This window comes from Dendropsophus ebraccatus, chromosome 9 (genome assembly GCF_027789765.1).
Source record: "Dendropsophus ebraccatus isolate aDenEbr1 chromosome 9, aDenEbr1.pat, whole genome shotgun sequence".
Taxonomy (NCBI): domain Eukaryota; kingdom Metazoa; phylum Chordata; class Amphibia; order Anura; family Hylidae; genus Dendropsophus; species Dendropsophus ebraccatus.
This window is the reverse complement of record NC_091462.1, coordinates 38,620,628-38,641,705: the sequence shown is the minus strand read 5'-3', so window position 1 is coordinate 38,641,705 and position 21,078 is coordinate 38,620,628. Positions and strand designations below refer to the sequence as shown.

The 21,078-nt window shown below is 47.5% G+C and overlaps 1 protein-coding gene across 3 annotated transcripts in view; it reads left to right on the top strand.

The window, feature by feature from the left end:
• The window catches only part of CCDC141 (coiled-coil domain containing 141), a 133,721-nt gene that overhangs the window by 19,343 nt on the left and 93,300 nt on the right, over nucleotides 1-21,078 (top strand). For all 3 annotated transcript variants that reach the window (XR_011364533.1, XM_069983053.1, XM_069983054.1), the window contains exons 3-4: nucleotides 16,667-16,858; nucleotides 19,697-19,799. Coding sequence is in view for 2 of the 3 variants with exons in the window: in XM_069983053.1 (XP_069839154.1) it covers nucleotides 16,667-16,858; nucleotides 19,697-19,799 (295 nt within the window). In the remaining variant the exon portion in view is untranslated. The remainder of the gene's footprint in view (nucleotides 1-16,666; nucleotides 16,859-19,696; nucleotides 19,800-21,078) is intronic.

The window sequence follows — 21,078 nt, the reverse complement described above, 5'->3', positions numbered from 1 at the left end:
ATGGCTCTTGCTGGGTGCCTCAATCCTTGGAGGCTCATATTAGTGTCTTGCCTAAACCGGGTAAGGACCACACACAGGTTACCAATTACAGACCCATATCGCTTATCAATGTCGATATTAAATTGTTCTCCAAAACCTTAGCCAATCGCCTGACACCGCTCTTGCCTGGGATTACGCACACGGACCAAGTTGGATTTGTACAGGGGCGGGAGGCGAGGGAGAACACCAACAAGATTCTGGCTCTCATATCAAAGGCCAAATCCCACGCCTTACCATTCTGCCTCCTCTCGGTTGACGCAGAGAAGGCCTTTGATCGTGTTCATTGGGGTTTTCTCCAGGCCGCTTTGCGGCAAGTTGGTGTTGACCCTCGCTTCCTCAGCAGAATCCTGTCGTTATATGCGGGTCCCACGGCGAGAGTGCGTGTCAATGGGGCATTATCTGCTCCTATTTCTGTATCCAACGGCACGCGACAGGGTGCCCCCTCTCCCCCCTCCTGTATGTTTTGGTTATGGAGCACCTAGCGACAGCCATACGAGACAACCCTAACATCCACGGGCTCTCGCTGCAGGGGACCCAGTATAAAGCCGCCCTATATGCGGATGACCTTCTCCTGTGTGTTACCCAACCCCATGTCTCCTTCCCGTCTATTATTTCTGAGTTCCAACGTTTTGGTAAGGTGTCTAACTTTAAAGGTAAACTACACAAAATCTGAAGTGCTGAACATTTCCCTCCCTACCAACACTGCCTCCTCCATCGCACAAAATTTCCCCTTCAAATGGCGCAGGGACCATCTCACGTACCTTGGAGTAAATGTGTCTGCCGACCTTTCCCGCCTGTATTCTCTTAACCACCAACCCCTCTTAGTCCGCACACTAAAAGACCTCCTGACATATAATAAGAAACCCCTATCCTGGTTTGGCCGAATCAATGTCATAAAAATGGACATCCTTCCCAGGTTCCTATACATATTCCAAACTACCCCTATCATGCCCCCCACCATTTTCTTTCGCCAATTGCGTACAGCATTCCTTAAGTTTATTTGGAATAGTTCACGCCCAAGGATCAAATATGCCACATTATCTAGGCATAAGTCGGACGGGGGTGCGGGTTTGCCCGACCTTCGCATGTACCATAGGGCTGCGGTCCTTCAGCGCCTGCTGGATTGGCGGTACAATGCTGCTTCAAAGCAATGGGTCAGGCTTGATTAACAAGAGGTCCATTACCCCCTGTCTAATGTCCCTTGGCTCCCCCTTTCCGTCGCCTCTCCATTTTCTGCGGACTCCCTCTTACCTAGGGTGGCAGTTAACCTATGGCATCGTCTGGTACGTAGTAACATTTTGTCCAGACCCTTCAGCCCGCTCACTCCTTTATTCTATAATCCTGACTTCCCCCCGGCGTACAGGAAGGACACGTTTTTGCTCTGGAAGGCCAAGGACAACCCTAGCCTCGGAGTAGTGCTTGAGGGCAACTCCCTACCCCCCTTGGGGATTTGCAGACGTGTGCCGGCTCCACCAACCTCTCTTGGCTCGAATATTCTCAGCTTAGCTCTTACCTTGGCCCCAGGGGTGATTCTAGCCTCTCTGCTGCCCGAGGCGAACTATAGAATGACGCCCCCCCCCCCCCGTCAATCCGCCCACATTATAATCCACTACTGCCCCCCCCCCACTGCTGTCCCCAATAAACATAATGTTTGGTCCCTTGCTGCACAGAGGATGTCAGGAGAGGAGGAGGCTGACTTTATAGGAGAGGTCCCAGCAGCACAGAGGATGTCACGAGAGGAGGGGGCTAATCCTATAGGAGAGGTCCCAGCAGCACAGAGGATGTCAGGAGATGAGGGTGCTAATCCTATAGGAGAGGTCCCAGCAGCACAGAGGATGTCAGGAGAGGAGGGTGCTAATCCTATAGGAGAAGTCCCAGCAGCACAGAGGATGTCAGGAGAGGAGGGGGCTGATCTTTTAGGAGATGGTCCCCCTCTTCCCCCCTTATAGATGGTCCCCCTCTTCCCCCCTTATAGATGGTCCCCCTCTTCCCCCCCTTATAGATGGTCCCCTCTCCCTTATAGATGGTCCCCCTCTCCCCCCCTTATAGATGGTCCCCCTCTCCCCCCTCCCTTATAGATGGTCCCCCTCTCCCCCCTCCCTTATAGATGGTCCCCCTCTTTCCCCTCCCTTATAGATGGTCCCCCTCTTCCTTCCTTATAGATGGTCCCCCTCTTCCCCCCCCCCTTATAGTTGGTCCCCCTCTTCCCTCTCTCCCCCCTTATAGATGGTCCCCCTCTCCCCCCCCTTATAGATGGTCCCCCTCTTCCCCCCCCCCTTATAGATGGTCCCCCCTCTTCCCTCTCTCCCCCTCCCTTATAGATGGTCCCCCTCTTCCCTCTCTCCCCCTCCCTTATAGATGGTCCCCTCTCCCTTATAGATGGTCCCCCTCCCCCCCCCTTATACATGGTCCCCCTCTCCCCCCTCCCTTATAGATGCCCCCTTATAGATGGTCCCCCTCTTTCCCCCTCCCTTATAGATGGTCCCCCTCTTCCCCTTATACATGGTCCCCCTCTTCCCCCCCCTTATAGACGGTCCCCCTCCCGCCCCTCCCTTATAGATGGTCCCCCCCTTATAGATGGTCCCCCTCTTTCCCCCCTCCCTTATAGATGGCCCCCCCCCTTATAGATGGTCCCCCTCTTTCCCCCCTCCCTTATAGATGCCCCCCCCCTATAGATGGTCCCCCTCTTCCCTCTCCCCCTCCCTTATAGATGGTCGTCCCCCCTTATAGATCGTCCCCCTCTTTCCCCCCTCCCTTATAGATCGTCCCCCTCTTTCCCCCCTCCCTTATAGATGGTCCCCTCCCCCCCCCCCCTTATAGATGGTCCCCCTCTTCCCTCTCCCCCCCCCTGCACAGCAGATAAAACAAAAACAAAAAACAGCACACAACTCACCTGCCCTCCGTTCCCCCGTCGAGCCTCTCTGGTCTGGTCCCGGCTGATGTGCGGCTGCCCGGGGTGTCCCGTCCTGTCCCCGGCAGCGCGCGCATCACAGAGCTCCCCGTGCGCCTGTGCCTGTGACTTCCGGCGAACGGGGAGCTCTCTGATGCGCGCGCTGCCGGGGACAGGACGGGACACCCCGGGCAGCCGCACATCAGCCGGGGGACTAAGGCTGCATTCCCACGTTCCGTGATCCTGACGGATCACGGACGTGGAATGCATGTACTGGAGCCCCCCCGCCCCCGGGAAGTATCTGTAATGAGATGCTGTGAGCGGGGGAGACTGTATTCATAAGCGCCGCGCTGTAGTATCAGCACCGCGCGGCTGATTTAGTACAGCGCGGCGCTTATGAATACAGTCTCCCCCGCTCACAGCATCTCATTACAGATACTGCCCGGGGGCGGGGGGGCTCCAGTGCATGGTACAGTCAGGGCCGTTTTAATACATTGGTGGGCCCAGTGCACAGCCCTCAAGAGTGGGCCCCCCCCCTTACCTTTCTGCACATTGTATAATGTACTGAATTTGCCCCCACACTGTATCAAGAGCCCCAGTACATACAGTAGTTACCTTATAACACTATTTCCACCATTCAGTGATTACATATTACATAAAAACTGCACTAAACAAAACAGAAAGATATCACCATTGATACCATTACATAATACCGCCACACCATGACCCCTATCAGTACAAGCCTATAACAGAGTGAAGTTACATCCAGTGACTCACCGGAGGCGTCTTCTCCGATCAGAGTCTGTCACCTTTTCTTTTTCTCTCCATCCAGCCTGGGCCACCTTGAAGTCTTCTCCTGGCTGTGAATCTTCTCTCCAGAATCTGCCAGACAAATATTTTAGGCTCCAACACATACAGTAGTTAGGTCCCTTGTACCCCTATACAGTAGTTACACCCCTCTGTACTCCTACATAGTTACACCCCTCTGTGCCTCCATAGTTTTAAGGTGTCCCTGTAGTATATAGACCCTCATGTGCTCCTCCAGTTATATACAGCCCTCCTGTGCGCTCCCCCATTAGTATATAGCCCCCCTGTGCACTCTCCCCAGTAGTATATAGCCCCCTGTGCTCACCCACAATAGTATATAGCCCCCCTGTGCTCTCCCCCAATAGTATATAGCCCCCCTATGCTCTCCCACAATAGTATATAGCCCCCCTGTGCTCTCCCACAATAGTATATAGCCCCCCTGTGCTCTCCCACAATAGTATATAGCCCCCTGTGCTCTCCCCCAATAGTATATAGCCCCCCTGTGCTGTCCCACAATAGTATATAGCCCCCCTGTGCTCTCCCCCAATAGTATATAGCCCCCCTGTGCTCCCCCTCAATAGTATATAGCCCCCCTGTGCTCTCCATAATATATAGCCCCCTGTGCTCTCCCCCATAGTATATAGACCCCTGTGCTCCCCAATAGTATATAGCTCCCCTGTGCTCCCCAATAGTATATAGCCTCTGTGCTCCCCAATAGTATATAGCTAACCTGTGCTCCCCAATAGTATATAACCCCCTGTGCTCCCCCATAGTATATAGCCCCCTGTGCTCCCCCATAGTATATAGCCCCCTGTGCTCCCCAGTAGTATATAGCCCCCTGTGCTCCCCATAGTATATAGCTCCCCTGTGCTCCCCCATAGTATATAGCTCCCCTGTGCTCCCCCATAGTATATAGCCCCCTGTGCTCCCCCAAAGTATATAGCTCCCCTGTGCTCCCCCATAGTATATAGCTCCCCTGTGCTCCCCAATAGTATATAGCCCCCTGTGCTTCCCAATAGTATATAGCTCCCCTGTGCTCCCCAATAGTATATAGCTCCCCTGTGCTCCCCCATAGTGTATAGCCCCCTGTGCTCCCCCATAGTATATAGCTCCCCTGTGCTCCCCCATAGTATATAGCCCCCTGTGCTCCCCCATAGTATATAGCCCCCTGTGCTCCCCAATAGTATATAGCCCCCGTTCTCCCCCATAGTGTATAGCCCCCTGTGCTCCCCCATAGTATATAGCTCCCCTGTGCTCCCCCATAGTATATAGCCCCCTGTGCTCCCGCATAGTATATAGCCCCCTGTGCTCCCCAGTAGTATATAGCCCCCGTTCTCCCCCATAGTATATAGCCCCCTGTGCTCCCCAATAGTATATAGCCCCCGTTCTCCCCCATAGTATATAGCCCCCCTGTGCTCCCCAATAGTATATAGCCCCCGTTCTCCCCCATAGTATATAGCCCCCCTGTGCTCCCCAATAGTATATAGCCCCCGTTCTCCCCCATAGTATATAGCACCCTGTTCTCCCCCATAGTATATAGCCCCCTGTGCTCCCCAATAGTATATAGCTCCCCCTCCCATATAACATTGAAAAAAACAAACACTGTTACTCACCTGGGTCCACGCGTTCCTCTTCTCTTCCCTCTTGAGGCCGCACTTCCTGTGGTCACAAGAGGCTGCACTCCCCTCACCCTCGCGCCGACGCTCCAGTGACGTCGGGCGCTAGAGGGAGAGTGCGGCACTGCGGCCTCTTGTGACCGCAGGACGTGCGGCCACAAGAGTGAGTGACTGACAGGGAGGGAGCCAATGGCTCTCTCTCTGTCAGTGTCGCTGCTGCTGCAGCGCTGAAGCGCCGCAGCAGCAGCGGACGGGGGCAGCGGCAGACGGGGGGGCCCTGCAGGGGGCGCCATGGAGGGGTAAGTAGATTACCCATCCATGGCGCTCCCCCCTGACAGGCTGGTGGCCGGAGCCCTGTGCGACCGCACTGGTCGCACATAGCAATGGCCGGCCTGCTCGGGGGGGCCCCTTTAACCAGTGGGCCCGGTGCACGTGCACCATGTGCCCTCTGGTTAAAGCGGCCCTGGGTACAGTCAGTGGCGGATTATAATGTGGGCGGCCGCCCGAACCGCTCATATTATAATCTGCCACTGAATGCCGCCCCCATGAAGATAGCTGGTGGCGCCGCCTGAGGCAGACGATTCAGGTCGCCTCATCATTGCGGCGCCCCTGCTTGGCCCTCGTGGGGGCCACAGCTCTGTATCGTCTACCCCTACTTCCTTTGAATCCCTGTTCCTTTTGGACTCTCCTCCTGAGCACTCCATCTCTGTGATATACCGCCTCCTTCAGCAGCACGGGGGAGACGACCCTCCTGGGTTTTGGGCCGCATGGGAGAAAGATTTGTCGGCCATAATCTCCCCAGAGGACAGGCAGAAAGCATGCATCTTTACACATAAACTGTCCACGGCCTGTTCCGCCCAGGAACGGAACTATAAAGTTCTTTCCCGATGGTACCGGGTCCCAACAAAAGTTCATTCCATGATACCGTCAGTGCCTGATCTTGGTTGGCGGTGCAGCAGTGAGAAGGGCACTATGCTACACGTATGGTGGGGGTGTGACAGGCTAACTTCGTTCTGGTCAGGTGTCTTTGATGCCTACCGGGCGATTTCGGGGCAGTCGGCGCCTAGGACGCCCCAGGTGGCGCTTCTTTCTATACTCCCCGGTGCTATAGGCCGACAGAAAAAGGGTATCCTGCGTTTCTGTCTGTCTGCAGCTCGGACAGTTATTCCTCGCCATTGGCACTCCACGCAGGTCCCCACCCTGGCGGAGTGGCAAGCCGAAATGTCACACCTCCATCGTATGGAGGAATTGTCTGCTGAAGCCTCGGGATGCAACAAACGGTACAAGACGGTATGGTTGTCTTGGCTGTTGTTCCGGGATTCTCTTGCCTTTCAGGCACTGTTTACTGATGGGGTACCTCCTGAGTTGCCCATTTAATCACCCACCGCTCTCTCCCCCGTGGGGAGGTGGTCCCCTTGGTCAGGGCAAACACCCCCTCCCTCCCCCCGCTTCCCGCCTTCCCTTCCTTGACTTCCCTGTTCACCCCTCTACTAGTATACTTCTTTCTATACCTCTTTCTACTCTCTTTTTCTGACAAGTTTCTTCGCTGGAATGTTTTTGTTATATGGGATGCTCCTCAAGCGAGTCACAGTTCTCAGCGTTCAGCTGTCATGTGGGCTGGGGGACTCATTGGATGTGTTCCTACCCCATAGGCATATCGCTACATATAGACGCTACGCAGTTCTGAGAGAGCCCCTACCACTCTGTCTCTTATCTTCAGCGAATTTTGGTTTATTGTGCTATGTAAACTTTGGGTCCTATGTCTGTTGAGATGGACTCCTCTTTGTACTTATATTTTGTGTTTTTATTGAAAAATGTTGAATAAAAACTGATTATACATAAAAAATTGTGTAACAGGGCTCGATATGTTATAGACTGCTATCTTTGCACTATAGCTTTGTCCCTAAAAGTATAGTTCCCACACCTACGGGACCCATCTCTTCCTGATAGGGTTGAATGACTGTGGTAACATCAGGGAAGGTTAGAATGAGCATTCCAAAGTATATCTTTAAAGGGATTGTCCAGCGAAAAAACGTTTTCTTTCAAATCAACTGGTTTCAGAAAGTTACCTAAATTTGTAATTTACTTCTATTTAAAAATCGCGCTTTGTGTAATAGAAGACAGCGATCAGCTGACATGCACAATGTCGGCTGATCATTGTCTTTCAACAAGCTGAAACTCTAACGATCAGCCTGGCAACGATCTGCTGCTGTCGCTACGTGTAATAGGAGCGGCAGCAGCAAACCTCCGCTGTCTCCCGTGGGCTACCCGGACGATCTCCCTGCAACCTCCCCCCCGACTGTTAGCCGCTCCTCCTCGCTTGCTGGCGGTGCGTGTAATAGCGCCAGCAGCAGGCAGGGGAACGAGGAGCAAGCGAGCGCTGACCTGACAGGTTGGCGCTAGCTTGCTTTCCACATCACCCTTTAGACTTAACTGGCAGTGGTCATAGTGGACTGCTGGAAGGGGAGCAAGGGATAGGGAGCTATCCAGAGTCTTAGGTACTCAGCTGGGGGGGCTGAAGAAAGTACCTGCATCCACGGGAATGAACATCCACCTATAACAAAGGGGTGAGTCTTAACAGCAATGCAGACAGAGCTTAGTGGTGGACAGGAATCTTAGGCGCAGGGGTCCTGCCATCTCCTGCTTGCCTATTACAAGGTTCATCAGTTAACAACAACAAATGCAGATGAGAATAGCAATGTGTGTAGTGTGTCCTGCAGATTTATATGTGTAGTTAGAGTGCTAGGTGTATTGTCAATTGTAGATGACCATTTTATTTAAATTTCTAGGTTACCAGCCCTTTCTTCTAGGTGCCTTGCTTAGTCTAGCCTCTCTACCTATTGACCTGTCTGGCACGGGTGACCCAGCCAGGAGTACTACCAGCACCAGCTTAGCTCATTGCATCACAAAGACACGCAAGCTAACCCACCCGACGCCCTACCCAGTCCAGGCCCATCCAAGCCCCCTAACGCGGATCCACCAGGTGCCCTACCCAGCCCCGCCCCAGCCCTCTAACACGGACCCACTCAACGCCCTACCCAGTCCAGGCCCGTCCCAGCCCCCTAACGCGGACCCAACCGGCGCCCTACCAAGCCCCGCCCCAGCCCTCTAACGCGTACCTACCCGGCGCCCTTCCCAGCCCAGGCCCTTCGTAGTCACTGATTGGTTGGCGGGACCTCCAGGAGGCAGACCATAGATTGTATCAATGTTTTCCAGGACTCCCTTGGGCTGCATCCAACTTCGTCAGTCACTGACGTTTAAATGCCAAGCGAGAGCGCTTGAGCATGCTTGAGTCACTCTCATCTCTACACTGGGACAAACTGTTTCTGATTGCAGGGGTGCCCCGCCTCCTTTGTTATGACTGAAGCTGCGGGTCAGCTCGTGACTTAAAGCTCCATTCATTCTCTATGGAGCTGCCAGAAAGAGCCAAGCACTTGACTCTTTTCAGCGGCTCCACAGAGAATGAATAGAGCCACAGCTCGATTCATAACATAATTCATAATAATAAACATGTTTAACATAAACCAGACAGAAAGTGGGCCTCTATGTTCTCTAATGCCAGGGCTGAATTTTATTCCCAGTCTGGCCCTAGTCTCTGGGTAGAAATTTCCTACACATCAGTCCTGGCCTCCAGGCCAGGCCCTGGAATATGCTGCAGCAAAAACACTCTCTTGCTTGCTCTCACTCTGGAATACTCTGACTAAACACACCCAAACTAGCTCCACCTCACCATAAATATCTTTCAGGGAGCTCTACAATTGAGGGAAGCACACCTTGTGCCACAAAATAGGGGTTTTGAAAGGCTGGAAGATAGAGATGGGCCTTGACAGGGATTGGTTTCAGTTAGCTTACATATAATCACATATTATAGGATAATACAGATAAACAATCACAATAACAGTTAACCCTTTTAGTAAATCTCCTTTAGCTGTGCCATATAGAGAATAGAATAAACAGTGACATCTAGTGGTGGGAGTGCAGATTATAACTTTGAGTCCAGAGCACAGATAGAGGGTAGTGCAGACCTACACATGAGCTAAAGACACTGAAAATATAGAACAACATTTGCTTTGTATACATAGAATGAAAAGACCATTCTTATTGATTGTCCATTGTCCATCAGTTTCAGGTCACATAAAACCTGGCCTAGGCCTAACTAAAATAGCCTGACATAAAATCTAAAATTTTACACATGAAATATCTTTTTTATACGTATAGCCTTTTTTTTTTTTAAGGAGTGGGGGCCCTACAAGTCTTGACATAAGGGCTCAGTTTTTGTACACAGATTTTTTTTAATTTTATTTTTTTGTCTTTTCCCTAATATACTTTAAAATAAACCACTTGAGTTTTTTAAGCTGCTCGTTGGTCTTTTCTACTCTTCCTTTCCGCTTTGAGCCTCACAGATGAGAAATCTCAATTTCAAGGTTTTTTGATGTCATTATTCTTACACGCTCAGTGTGAAGTGTCAGATGTGATGAAAGAACTACAAATAATTTCATAATCACATTATCATTATTCTTTCATGTAGATCTCCAAATGTATCAGACTTCAAGCTGTTTCTTTCAAGTTTTAAGGAGCTGAAAACTACTTTGAAAATACCTAGTTATCTCCTGTTTGGAGGAAATGTTAAGTACCTTGCAGACAGGCTAGGAATGGCTTGTGATTAAAATGAGTTGTAATATAATTGTAGCAAATAAAGAAATCTGCCTGACTTCCGAAGATCCCTTACAGTAATATGCAAGTGCAGCAGGTTTCATTGGGTATTAGAGAAGTAATATTAGTATAGGAGCAGTTACATGCTAAATAAACACTTCTCCTCATATTCAGATTGAAGTGGCTGTCCTCATATCACCACTATTACAGTTTGAAGGGAATGTATCGTCTAGACATTTTTTTTTTTGTTTTTTTACTGATCATAGAACCATAGAAGATTTTTGGCAGCGAAAGACCACCTGGTTAATCTAATTTGCCCATTTAGTACAGTGGTGCCTCAACATACGTTATTAATTGGCTCCGGGACGACCATTGTATGTTGAAACCTTTGTATGTTGTGTCCATTAATCTATGAAAAACTGGTAATTGGTTAAAAAAAAAAAACATGTCATCGCATAATAAGAAAAAGCAAAAAGGAGATACAGTACACGTGCTGCCAGTCAGTTTTGCGGAACATGGATATAGCAGCATACTCAGTATAATGACATCCGCCAGTCAATAGGTTGGGTAATGGTATACAAAAGTGTAACCTTTTTGCGCTAGCTTTTCAGTATACAGTGCCCTGTAGCAAGACCCCCTAAATATGTCACTACTAACAAGATATCCGACCAGTGAGAGCAATCTAAAACTCGGTCACTAAAATGACGGCTGGTGATCTCAGAAGGTCAGTTGGGGTATCCGTTTTAATGGAGACGCCACTAATCCACCTCCATCCAAAAGGTGCCCTGATATGTAGAAAACGGCAAATGTGATTCCTTATGCCGGCAGCGCACCCCGCCTGGTGGAGCGTATCTGCAGGTTGGGAAAACATTGGAAGTGCTGTGTGAGGTCACTTTGACTCCCATGGAACCCAGTGGGGGTCAAAAGACTCTTCAATGCGAGGAACCCTTTTCTTAGAGGAACGCATTAAAGAGCCTTCTGACCTCTACCGAGATATGTGGGAATCACAGTGACGTCACATAGCACTTCCAATGTTTTTGAATATCCCAACCAGCAGACACAGAGCCAGGGTGCGCCGCCACACTATTTTTAGGAGGTTAGGGGGTCACGCTACAGGGACCAAAATAAGAAAACATGAAGAATGAATAACAACAAAAACAAAAAACACAAAATGGGGGTTTTCACTAACAGGATAGATGGTAAATGTATGAGCCGTGAATGTGTGACCACCAGGACCCCATTTATGAAGAGAACAATGGTCTGTGAAGGAATCAGTAGTACATCTGCTTGACCACATCTCCATTTACTGTGTTTGCTACCAAAGCAAATGCTAAGCTCTTTGGCTGGTGCATTATTTACTATCTTTGAGTAAAATATACTAAGATATAATTCAAGAAAGAGACAACCTTCCTCGCTGGTTGGTAGTGTTTTTTTTTTCTCTTTCCTATCTCTATCACTTTTCCTATTTTTCATTTCCTTTTCTCTTTTCTGAAACTGTAATCTGTAAAGCTTTACCACAAAACTATAATAAAAAGCTATATGTAAGACAGAACGGCTCGATCCAGACCTATCGTGCCATTTGATCTTCTATGAAATTCCAAGCACAGGTGAGCGGTTACCACAGTCCGTGATAGAGGTAGTAGATATGGTCCATCAATTCAGGAGCACAAATAATTTATTAATAAGCGCAATGCATTTCGGCACCCACGTATAATGGAGCCTTTGGTTGAACTTTGTTATGACATGCTTGAGGAAGGCCCCGTTATATGTAGGTGCCGAAACGCGCTACGCTTATTAATAAATTATTTGTGCTCCTGAATTGATGGTCTATCACGGACTTTGGTAACCGCTCACCTGTGCTTGGGATATTATAGAAGATCAAGTAGCACGATAAGTCTGGATCGAGCCGTTCTGTCTTAAAGGGGTTATCCAGAGCTACAAAAATATGGCCACTTTCCCCCTACTGTTGTTTCCAGTTTGGGTGGGGTTTTGAAACTCAGTTCCATTGAAGTAAATGGAGCTTAATTGCAAACCGCACCTGAACTGGAGACAACAGTAGGGGGAAAAATGGCCATGTTTTTGTAGTGCTGGATAACCCTTTTAAATATTCCTGACACCAGTGGACACGGGTGGTGATCCCTCTTCCTTTGAGCTGCGGTGACTTACTGTATGTATACCACAACACTCTTCTATAGAGGTGTGCCTATTTCTGCACAACTCGACTAGGTGAGTTCATTTCAATACAATTTTGTGTGTGCTCACCTTTGCTGATTGTATTGCACTAGGAAGCGCCCTATTGTTTGTTTCTATAAGAAGCTATATGACGCACATGCTTCATGATATATTTGGTGCCTTCTGACATCTGAAACAGGCATAAAATCAAATCTATGGTTTCTGTAAACTCTCGAATTGACAATAAAGGTCACATAATCCCTAGGGACCAAGCCTAGTTTGGCCTTAAAGTGTTACTGTATTTAAAAAAAGTTAAAGATCACACTAGGTATCACTCCTGAGGCTCACTGCAATCCTGAGACATAGCACGGTAAAGCGAGTGGTGGAGGCACTTCAGTCCTCTGCTGTCAATTAAGTCTGATGGTTTAGAAATAATAATAATAATAATAATAATAATAATAATAATAATAATATAGCCAATCCTTTCATAGTATAGTCCTACAAAAATTTAAAAAAAATACAGCATCATTCCTGATCCAAACAAATCCCCCCAGTCATCCGCTGAGGAGTCAGCCTTATTTTTAACTTGATCCGAATGTTATTGCAGCCGTTCTGTTATCTTCGGTCACCACATTCTTCATATATCTTCTGCAAGCTCTGTTCCTTGTCATAGTAAAGGCCGTGATGATTACATTAGAGCTATGTCGTGTCTGTAATGTAACTATGTGGAGTATTGATGGGTTGGCATAACAAGCTATTACTGGCTGTGAAAATCTAACACTTCAACCTTATTCCTGCAGATAAATAATGACACACCTTTACCCTGTGGGCACTCCATTTTTTGTTAAAGGGAAACTGCAGTGAAAGGCAGCATTTGCTTTATTTTTTGAAGGGGGTATGATAGGAAATTTTTGCTTCTATAGAACTGTACTCATGACGCAGGTATATAGAAAGATACTTACCCCCTCTCTCCTCTATTGTCATTGCTATCTCTGTGTTAGTCCCAAGGTGTGCTATACTGCTTAAAGAGAACCAATCATCTAAATTTCACTGTCCCTAATATTAAAGTATATCTTTCCCTAAGTCTATCTATGAAGATACAAACTGCCTTTGCAGTCTGTATCTTATTCCTTACCTACTCTTTTGTTTCTATGTAAGCAAGGCGGGGCGCCGCCATCTTGATGACGTCATTTGCGTTCCACCGCTGGAACGCAAGTTACGTCATCAAGATGGTGGCGCCCGGCCTTGCTTACACAGAAACAGAGGATAGGTAAAGTACAAGATACAGACTGTAAAGGCAGTCTGTATCTTTATGAAGTCTATTTATAAAGATACAGACTGCATTTGCAGTCTGTATCTTATGGGTTACCTACTACTCCGTGCCGGTGCAGCAGGGCCGGCGCCGCCATCTTGATTAGGTCCTTGCGTTCCACCGCTGGAACGCAAGTGACGTCATCAAGATGGCGGCGCCGGACCTGCTGCACCGGCACGGAGTAGTAGGTAACCCATAAGATACAGACTGCAAAGGCAGTCTGTATCTTCATAAATAGACTTCATAAAGATACAGACTGCCTTTACAGTCTCATACTTTACCTAATCCGCTTCTTTGGTGTAGCTAGGCCGGGAGGCCGCCATCTTGAAGACGTAACTTGCGTTCCAGCGGTGGAACGCAAGTGACATCATCAAGATGCCGGCCGCCCGGTCTTGCTGCTGCTCTGCATGACAGAAGTTTCCTGTCTTGCTCTTTTGAGGCAGAAAAGTAAAACGTGAATATTTAAAAAACGAAACTGTAAAATTAATTAATTTTATTTACAAATGTTAGTAAAATCATAATTCACATCTAATTAGGGAATAAAAAAATTCATTTTAGTCCATGATTGGTTCTCTTTAAGGTCCTATTACATGGGCCGATCTGGAGGAGCAAGCGAGTGCCGACCTGTTGCTTCCTCCTCGTTCCCCGCTCGCTGCCGATGCTATTACACGCGCCGAAAGCGAGCGGGTAAGCGCAGGGGGTTGAAGCACGAGGTGATGCGGGAGGGATTCCATGGGCGATCTTTAGCTCGTCCAGGTGGCCCACAGGAGATAGCGGCGTTCTGCTGCAGCCGCTCCTATTACACAGGGCGATGTCCAGCAGACCGTTGCTATCGTGTATGTATATATTTTTTTTCTTTTTTCTTTTTTTTAACTCCTTGTGCCATTTACAAATTTTCCTTAGAGGGAATCACTTTTAAATTGTGTTCAATCTGCAGGGAGCATGTTATACAATCTGCTTAGCTCCTCCTGCTCTAGAACATGATGCCTGCAGATTCTAGTGTATTTTTTAATGTGACAAGTTCCCTTTAAATTCAGGTTTCCTTTCATTTTATGGGTGGAGTAGTGTTAATATTAATGCGCCAAGTGAGCCGTGTGCCAGTATCCCTCCCCTGTGTCACGGGATTTATTAGCGAGGTGCACACCCTATTGATGAGACTGCCTTAAGCTAAAAACACCAGGTTGGACGTTCCAGCAATTGTCTAAATAGAAAAACTGAAGAATTTCATAATAAACAAGTCAGGACTCTTCCCAACTGTGAGCAGCATATTTATTAGTGGACAGCTGTCACAGATCCATAGAATCTTCTCATACAGCTCTAAATATCCTTTCCTAGGATCTCCACCAATACCAATTAGGTCATAAAGTGAATCTGTCATCTGTAATTCACGTTCCAAGCTGCTGACACTGCTGTTGTAGTGTCTCACCACACACCACACACCACAACAAGTGATTTCTGCTGCAATCTCCACTGCACTCACTAGGTGTCTCACTCCCCCTGTGCACAGCTGCAGTCTATGTAGTAAGGTTACGCTATGTTCTTATTTTAATTGTGCCTACACTCCATACACTTCTTCTCTATTCTCCTCACTTCCTGTCACACCACCCTATATAAGCTAGGGGGTTTCGTGTCAGGAGGGTCCTAGTTTTTTTCTCTCCTAGTGTGTATGAGAGACAGACCACAGACCAGAATTCCCCCTGCTGTAACTAAGCCAGCCTGGTTTAGGTCAGGGCCCTTGACAAGAGCCAAACTTCTTTCTGTAACTGAGATAGACAGCCAGTATGCAGGGCTGAACTCTAGAGGTGAAATATCCAGATAATATGACAACCCTTGTCTACGCTGAGGATTTCTTCAGTCAGGACAGTCACCCCCAAAGGAAAGGAAGAGGGACTGATCCCCAGTAAAGAAAAGATGCATTAAGCCAACATACTTAACTGATAGACGCTCGGCCACTCTGGGATAATATTCAGTGGGAGCTCAGCCTAGAGACAAAAGTCTAGGACTCGTACTACCTCACAGGGCAGTCACTGATACTGTGTAGGCAGAAGGCGGTCAGATATCAAAGCTATATCTAAACTTCTTCTATTCAAGTCTATATTCAAGTCCCTCTCTGAGTATTATCAAGTATTTTTGCACTAGCACTTGTAAACAGTATTTTTCTAATTCATATTTTTTATTGCACTGAAGTTTTTTTTCAAGTAAAGTTAAAGTACTGTTTAAGTCGGGACTCTGTCATACATTATGCCGCCCCTTGCATCTACACCGACACCTCACACCAGTTCTACCAAGGTCCAGTGCCTGTGAGTCCGGGGGTGGGAACTACCACTCCTGGCCACCATGACAAGTTGCCCCTGGTGCAACACCAGCATCCAGCGCCCCAGACCACGGCACTATTGCATACCTGTTAGGTCAAGGAGACACATGATACTTTTCTTATATCTGTCTTTACTTTTAGGCTGGGTTCACACTAAGTATATTTCAGTCAGTATTGTGGTCCTCATATTGCAACCAAAACCAGGAGTGGATTAAAAACACAGAAAGGCTCTGTTCACACAATGGTGAAATTGAGTGAATGGCCGCCATATAACAGTAAATAACTGCCATTATTTCAATATAACAGCCGTTGTTTTAAAATAACAGCATATATTTGCCATTAAATGGCCGCCATCCACTCAATTTCACCATTGTGTGAACAGAGCCTTTCTGTGTTTTTAATCCACTCCTGGTTTTGGTTTCAATATGAGGACCACAATACTGACTGAAATATACGTAGTGTGAACCCAGCCTTAGAACGCAGAAAAATGCTTTTATCACTTTGAACTGAAAAATAAAAACATTTTTTACCTTATGGAAGCACAGACAGATATATGAAATGGAACATGTGTCTCCTTGCCCTAACTACTATCTAACAGTCTCAGCATTTTGGAATATGAATTGGAGCTGACAGATTCCCTTTAATTGTTCCCAACGTTGTATTTGAAGTATGTGCAGATTGGAGGATGTACATATTCAGACAACCCGTAGTGTCCTTACTATTCACCAGGACAGTAGTAAATACCAATCACTATTAGTTTTCGTAAGACAAGTACTATTTTATAGATACTAACTAGAATTCTCCTTTTTATTATTGACAAGCAGTAACATCTTTTTTTTTTTTTCTTTCTCTTGTGTCTTTAGTCTTTGGAAGACAATGTCTGGGATTTGTTATGTGAAGCAGACAAGACAGCAGAACAAAATAAAGACCAAAGCCAAGTATATGATGCAATGGCACTTACCCTAAAGGAAGCTTGGGACGCCCTCATTCTCGTGCTTGAAAATAGGAGAGATTTACTGCAGATGACAGCAGAGTTCTTTGATATTGCACTACAGGTTTGTGCTCGACTCCTGTGAAATAATGTTTTTTTATCATGGACCTAAAATAAAATGCATTGTGTCTTAAAGTGAATCTTTTTTTTTTTTTAAATGTTTAAATTTTTAAAAAATATCTTTAAACTACTTCTATAAAAAAACTCAAGTTTTCTAGTACTTATCAGCTGCTGTACATCCTGCAGGAAGTGGTGTGTTCTTTCCAGTCTGACACAGTGCTCTCTGTTGCCACCTCTGTCCATGAGGTCTGGTATGTGGTCCTATCTTTGTCACAAGTTAGGAGCATGCCCACAAGTCATCAGGAAAAAAGTTGTGCCCCCCCCCCTTTAGAATTCTCCTATTGAGTTTCTCAAAAATTGGCAACTATGTTCAGGGCCGTCTTAACAGCATTATGGGCCCCTGGGCAGAGGTGCGAATTGGGCCCCACCCCCCGCGGCCGCCGCCATCAAAACCCCCCCATCTTTGCAACCCCGCCCCTAGCCAGTACAAATACGTACAATAAAAAATACTAATTATTGTTAACATAAACTTTAATTCACAACACAGTCTTTCAGCAGCGCAAAAACAAAAAATAACCGTGCGTGCATGCCTCACCAAACCAGACCAGGTTGGCTTCAAAGTATCCAAAAAGCGCTATGGAGACAGCACTTCCAACAGCAATCTGCAGGGTTTATTGTCACACCAGTGCAACATGTCTCATATATACAGAGGGGCAACAACATGACTATTATATATGAGAAACATGTTGTCTCCCTGTATGTATACTGTATAATACAATATACAGGGAAACAACATGGCTTATATATAGAGAAGGGCAAAACAACATGTCTCATATATACAGAGGGGCAACAACATGACTATTATATATGAGAACCATGTTGTCTCCCTGTATGTATACTGTATAATACAATATACAGGGAAACAACATGGCTTATATATAGAGAAGGGCAAAACAACATGTCTCATATATACAGAGGGGCAACAACATGACTATTATATTATATATGAGAACCATGTTGTTTCCCTGTATACAGAATACATGGAAACAACATGGTTCATATATAATATAATAGTCATGTTGTTGCTCCTCTGTCTATATGAGACATGTTGTTTTGACCTTCTCTATATATATGCCAGATAACAAGCAACAAATATTACCACCGCATACTGACTAACACCACCGCTGCTACTGACTAATCCACTGTACACATATCACTATCACCTCATCCAGTCATATAGAGGTACCCAGCTCTACACAGGTTCTGTACACCATATACATTACAGTGCAGATACATCAAGTGACTCACATGGGACGTCTTCTCTGATGAGAGTTCTTCCCTTTTCATCTTCTTTTCCATTTGCCCTGTGCCGTTATGAGAACTTCTCCGAGCCACGAATCCATAGAATCTGCCAGACAGACATATTAGGCTCCACACTCTGTCACCATCCTCATCTCTCTACACACTGCACATCTGTATTGGCCCCTTATAGATGGCTCCCCCTGTATTACCCCCTTATACATAGCTCCCCCTGTATTACCCCCTTATAGATGGCTCCCCCCTGTATCCCCCCCTTATAGATGGCTCCCCCTGTATCCCCCCCTTATAGATGGCTCCCCCCTGTATCCACCCCTTATAGATGGCTCCCCCTGTATTACCCCCTTATAGATGGCTCCCCCCTGTATTACCCCCTTATAGATGGCTCCCCCCTGTATTACCCCCTTATAGATGGCTCCCCCCTGTATTACCCCCTTATAGATGGCTCCCCCCTGTATCCCCCCGTATAGATGGCTCCCCCGTATTCCCCCCTTATAGATGGCTCCCCCTGTATCCCCCCTATAGATGGCTCCCCCATATTCCCCCCTTATAGATGGCTCCCCCGTATTCCCCCCTTAGATGGCTCCCCCCTGTATCCCCCCCCTCGTATAGATGGCTCATCCCTGTGTCCCCCCTATAGATGGCTCCCCCCTGTATCCCCCCCTCGTATAGATGGCTCCCCCTGTATCCCCCCCTATAGATGGCTCCCCCAGTATCCCCCCATAGATGGCTCCCCCCTGTACCCCCCCCTATAGATGGCTCCCCCGTTTCCCCCCTATAGATGGCTCCCCCGTTTCCCCCCTATAGATGGCTCCCCCGTATTCCCCCCTTATAGATGGCTCCCCTGTATCCCCCCTATAGATGGCTCCCCCCTGTTTCCCCCCCTATAGATGGCTCCCCTGTATCCCCCGTATAGATGGCTCCCCCCTGTATCCCCCCCTATAGATGGCTCCCCCGTATTCCCCCCTTATAGATGGCTCCCCCGTATTCCCCCCTTATAGATGGCTCCCCCCTGCAAAGCAGATAAAAAAAAAAAAACACCCAACTCACCTACCAGCGCTCCCCCGTCGCTGCTTCCTCTCCTCTTCTGCCCCTGGCTGATGCGTCGCTCCCCGGGGGATTCTCCGGGAGCGCACACATCCGGAAGCTCAGTGTGCGCCCAGGCCGGGACCTCCGGTACAGGAAGCCCCAGCGACGCGCACTGAGATTCCTGATGCGTGCGCTCCCGGAGAATCCCCCAGGGAGCGACGCATCAGCCGGGGCCGGATTTCCTCTTGCGACCGCAAGCAAGAAAGTGCTTGCGGTCGCAAGAGAAGGGGAAGGGGGGGGCGCGCAGGGCCGTCTTACCCATTCGGCATAGGAGCGGCACAGCGGCAGGGGCCCCCTAGGACACAAGGGCCCCCGGGCAGCCGCCTACCATGCCCAATGGGTAAGACGGCCCTGACTATGTTGATTTTTTAGTATTATTTAGTATTTTCTGTGCCTTTACTAGTCTCCTGTTTATACTGTTTTCTTTTGCCTTTAGTTCTCTCAGGCCCTCGATAATACAGAGACGTTTCTCCAGAACATACTAGATACAGATGCTTCCATTACACTCCATCTTCAGCAGCTTCAGCTCCATACAAAGGGTAAGGAGGCTTTTCTATAGCAATGTGCTTTCAGTCTTCTACCATACTTGGGACAGGACTGAATACAGTGTACATAGATATTTACGTACTACATACTATTTTGTTTTGTGAGTTCAATTTTTTATAGAAATATCCAGAAAAATGACTTTGTCTGTGGCAAGCCGTCTTACAGAGATGGGCACCTGTAGAAGCCTAGCTCCTAGAGAAGGAAGTAGTGACTCACTGAGACACCATGTGGTGACACATAGAATGACTACAGGTGCATCATCCAAATGTGTAGTGTACTCCATGCATTGCTCTGGGCATGAGGGCTTAAACTTGTCTTCAAAGTCCAATGACTGTATTTACATGATCATTGGCTTAATCGAATGTGAAAATTTTATGGAAGGGAAGAAGAGTACCAAATAACGACCGTTACTTAACATACTCTGGCGGCCATCATTGCAATGACGGCTGCTGGTACATTATTTAAGTAGAATAAAGGTTGAATGATGGCCGCGTTTAACACCCTTTTGGGTGTGGCTATTTTTAAAGGTCCATTTTATTGAAAGGATGGCCAAAAAAATAAATTAATTAAAATAACATCCATCGTTCGCTAAAAAACGTCCACTAATAAATGTCCTGAACATTAACTTGACGCCCAGTGAATACAACTGAGTTTTGTTTTTTTTTTTGCATTGTGTGAATTAACGTCCATTGTTTCCATAGACTTCAATGGAAATGAATGAAGACTGAAAACTAAAAAAGACAGTGTGTGAACATGGCCTTAGGGTCCTTTCACTAGAGCCAATTACTGTCAGGCAGGGATGCTCACTACCGATAATCGACCCGTGTAAAAGGGCCAGTGACCAGCCAATGAAGGAGAAATCTTGTTCGTTGACTGGTCACATGTTTTTTCCAGGCATTATGCTTACATTGTTTACTATTATGTCCGGAAACAGTGGTGGGGGTAATATAGGGTCGTACTGTATGTAGAGATGTAACAGCATTTTTAGTGTTTTTGGTTCCCTTTAACTACATAGGCACAAACGATGGTAGACATGTAGCAGCTACAACTCTCAGGCCATGTTCACATGCTTTATGTGTCCGGCCGTTCCGTAGTACCGGCCGGATGATCTTTAGGGCCGGTACCACGGATCTTTAGAGTTCTGATGGGGGCGCATCCGTGCGCACCCACATTAGTACTCCCCGCTGCACACTATGAAGCTACAGGCGGGTGCAAAAAACTGACATGTCAGTTTCTACGGCGCCACTGGGGATCCCGGCCGGAGCATATACT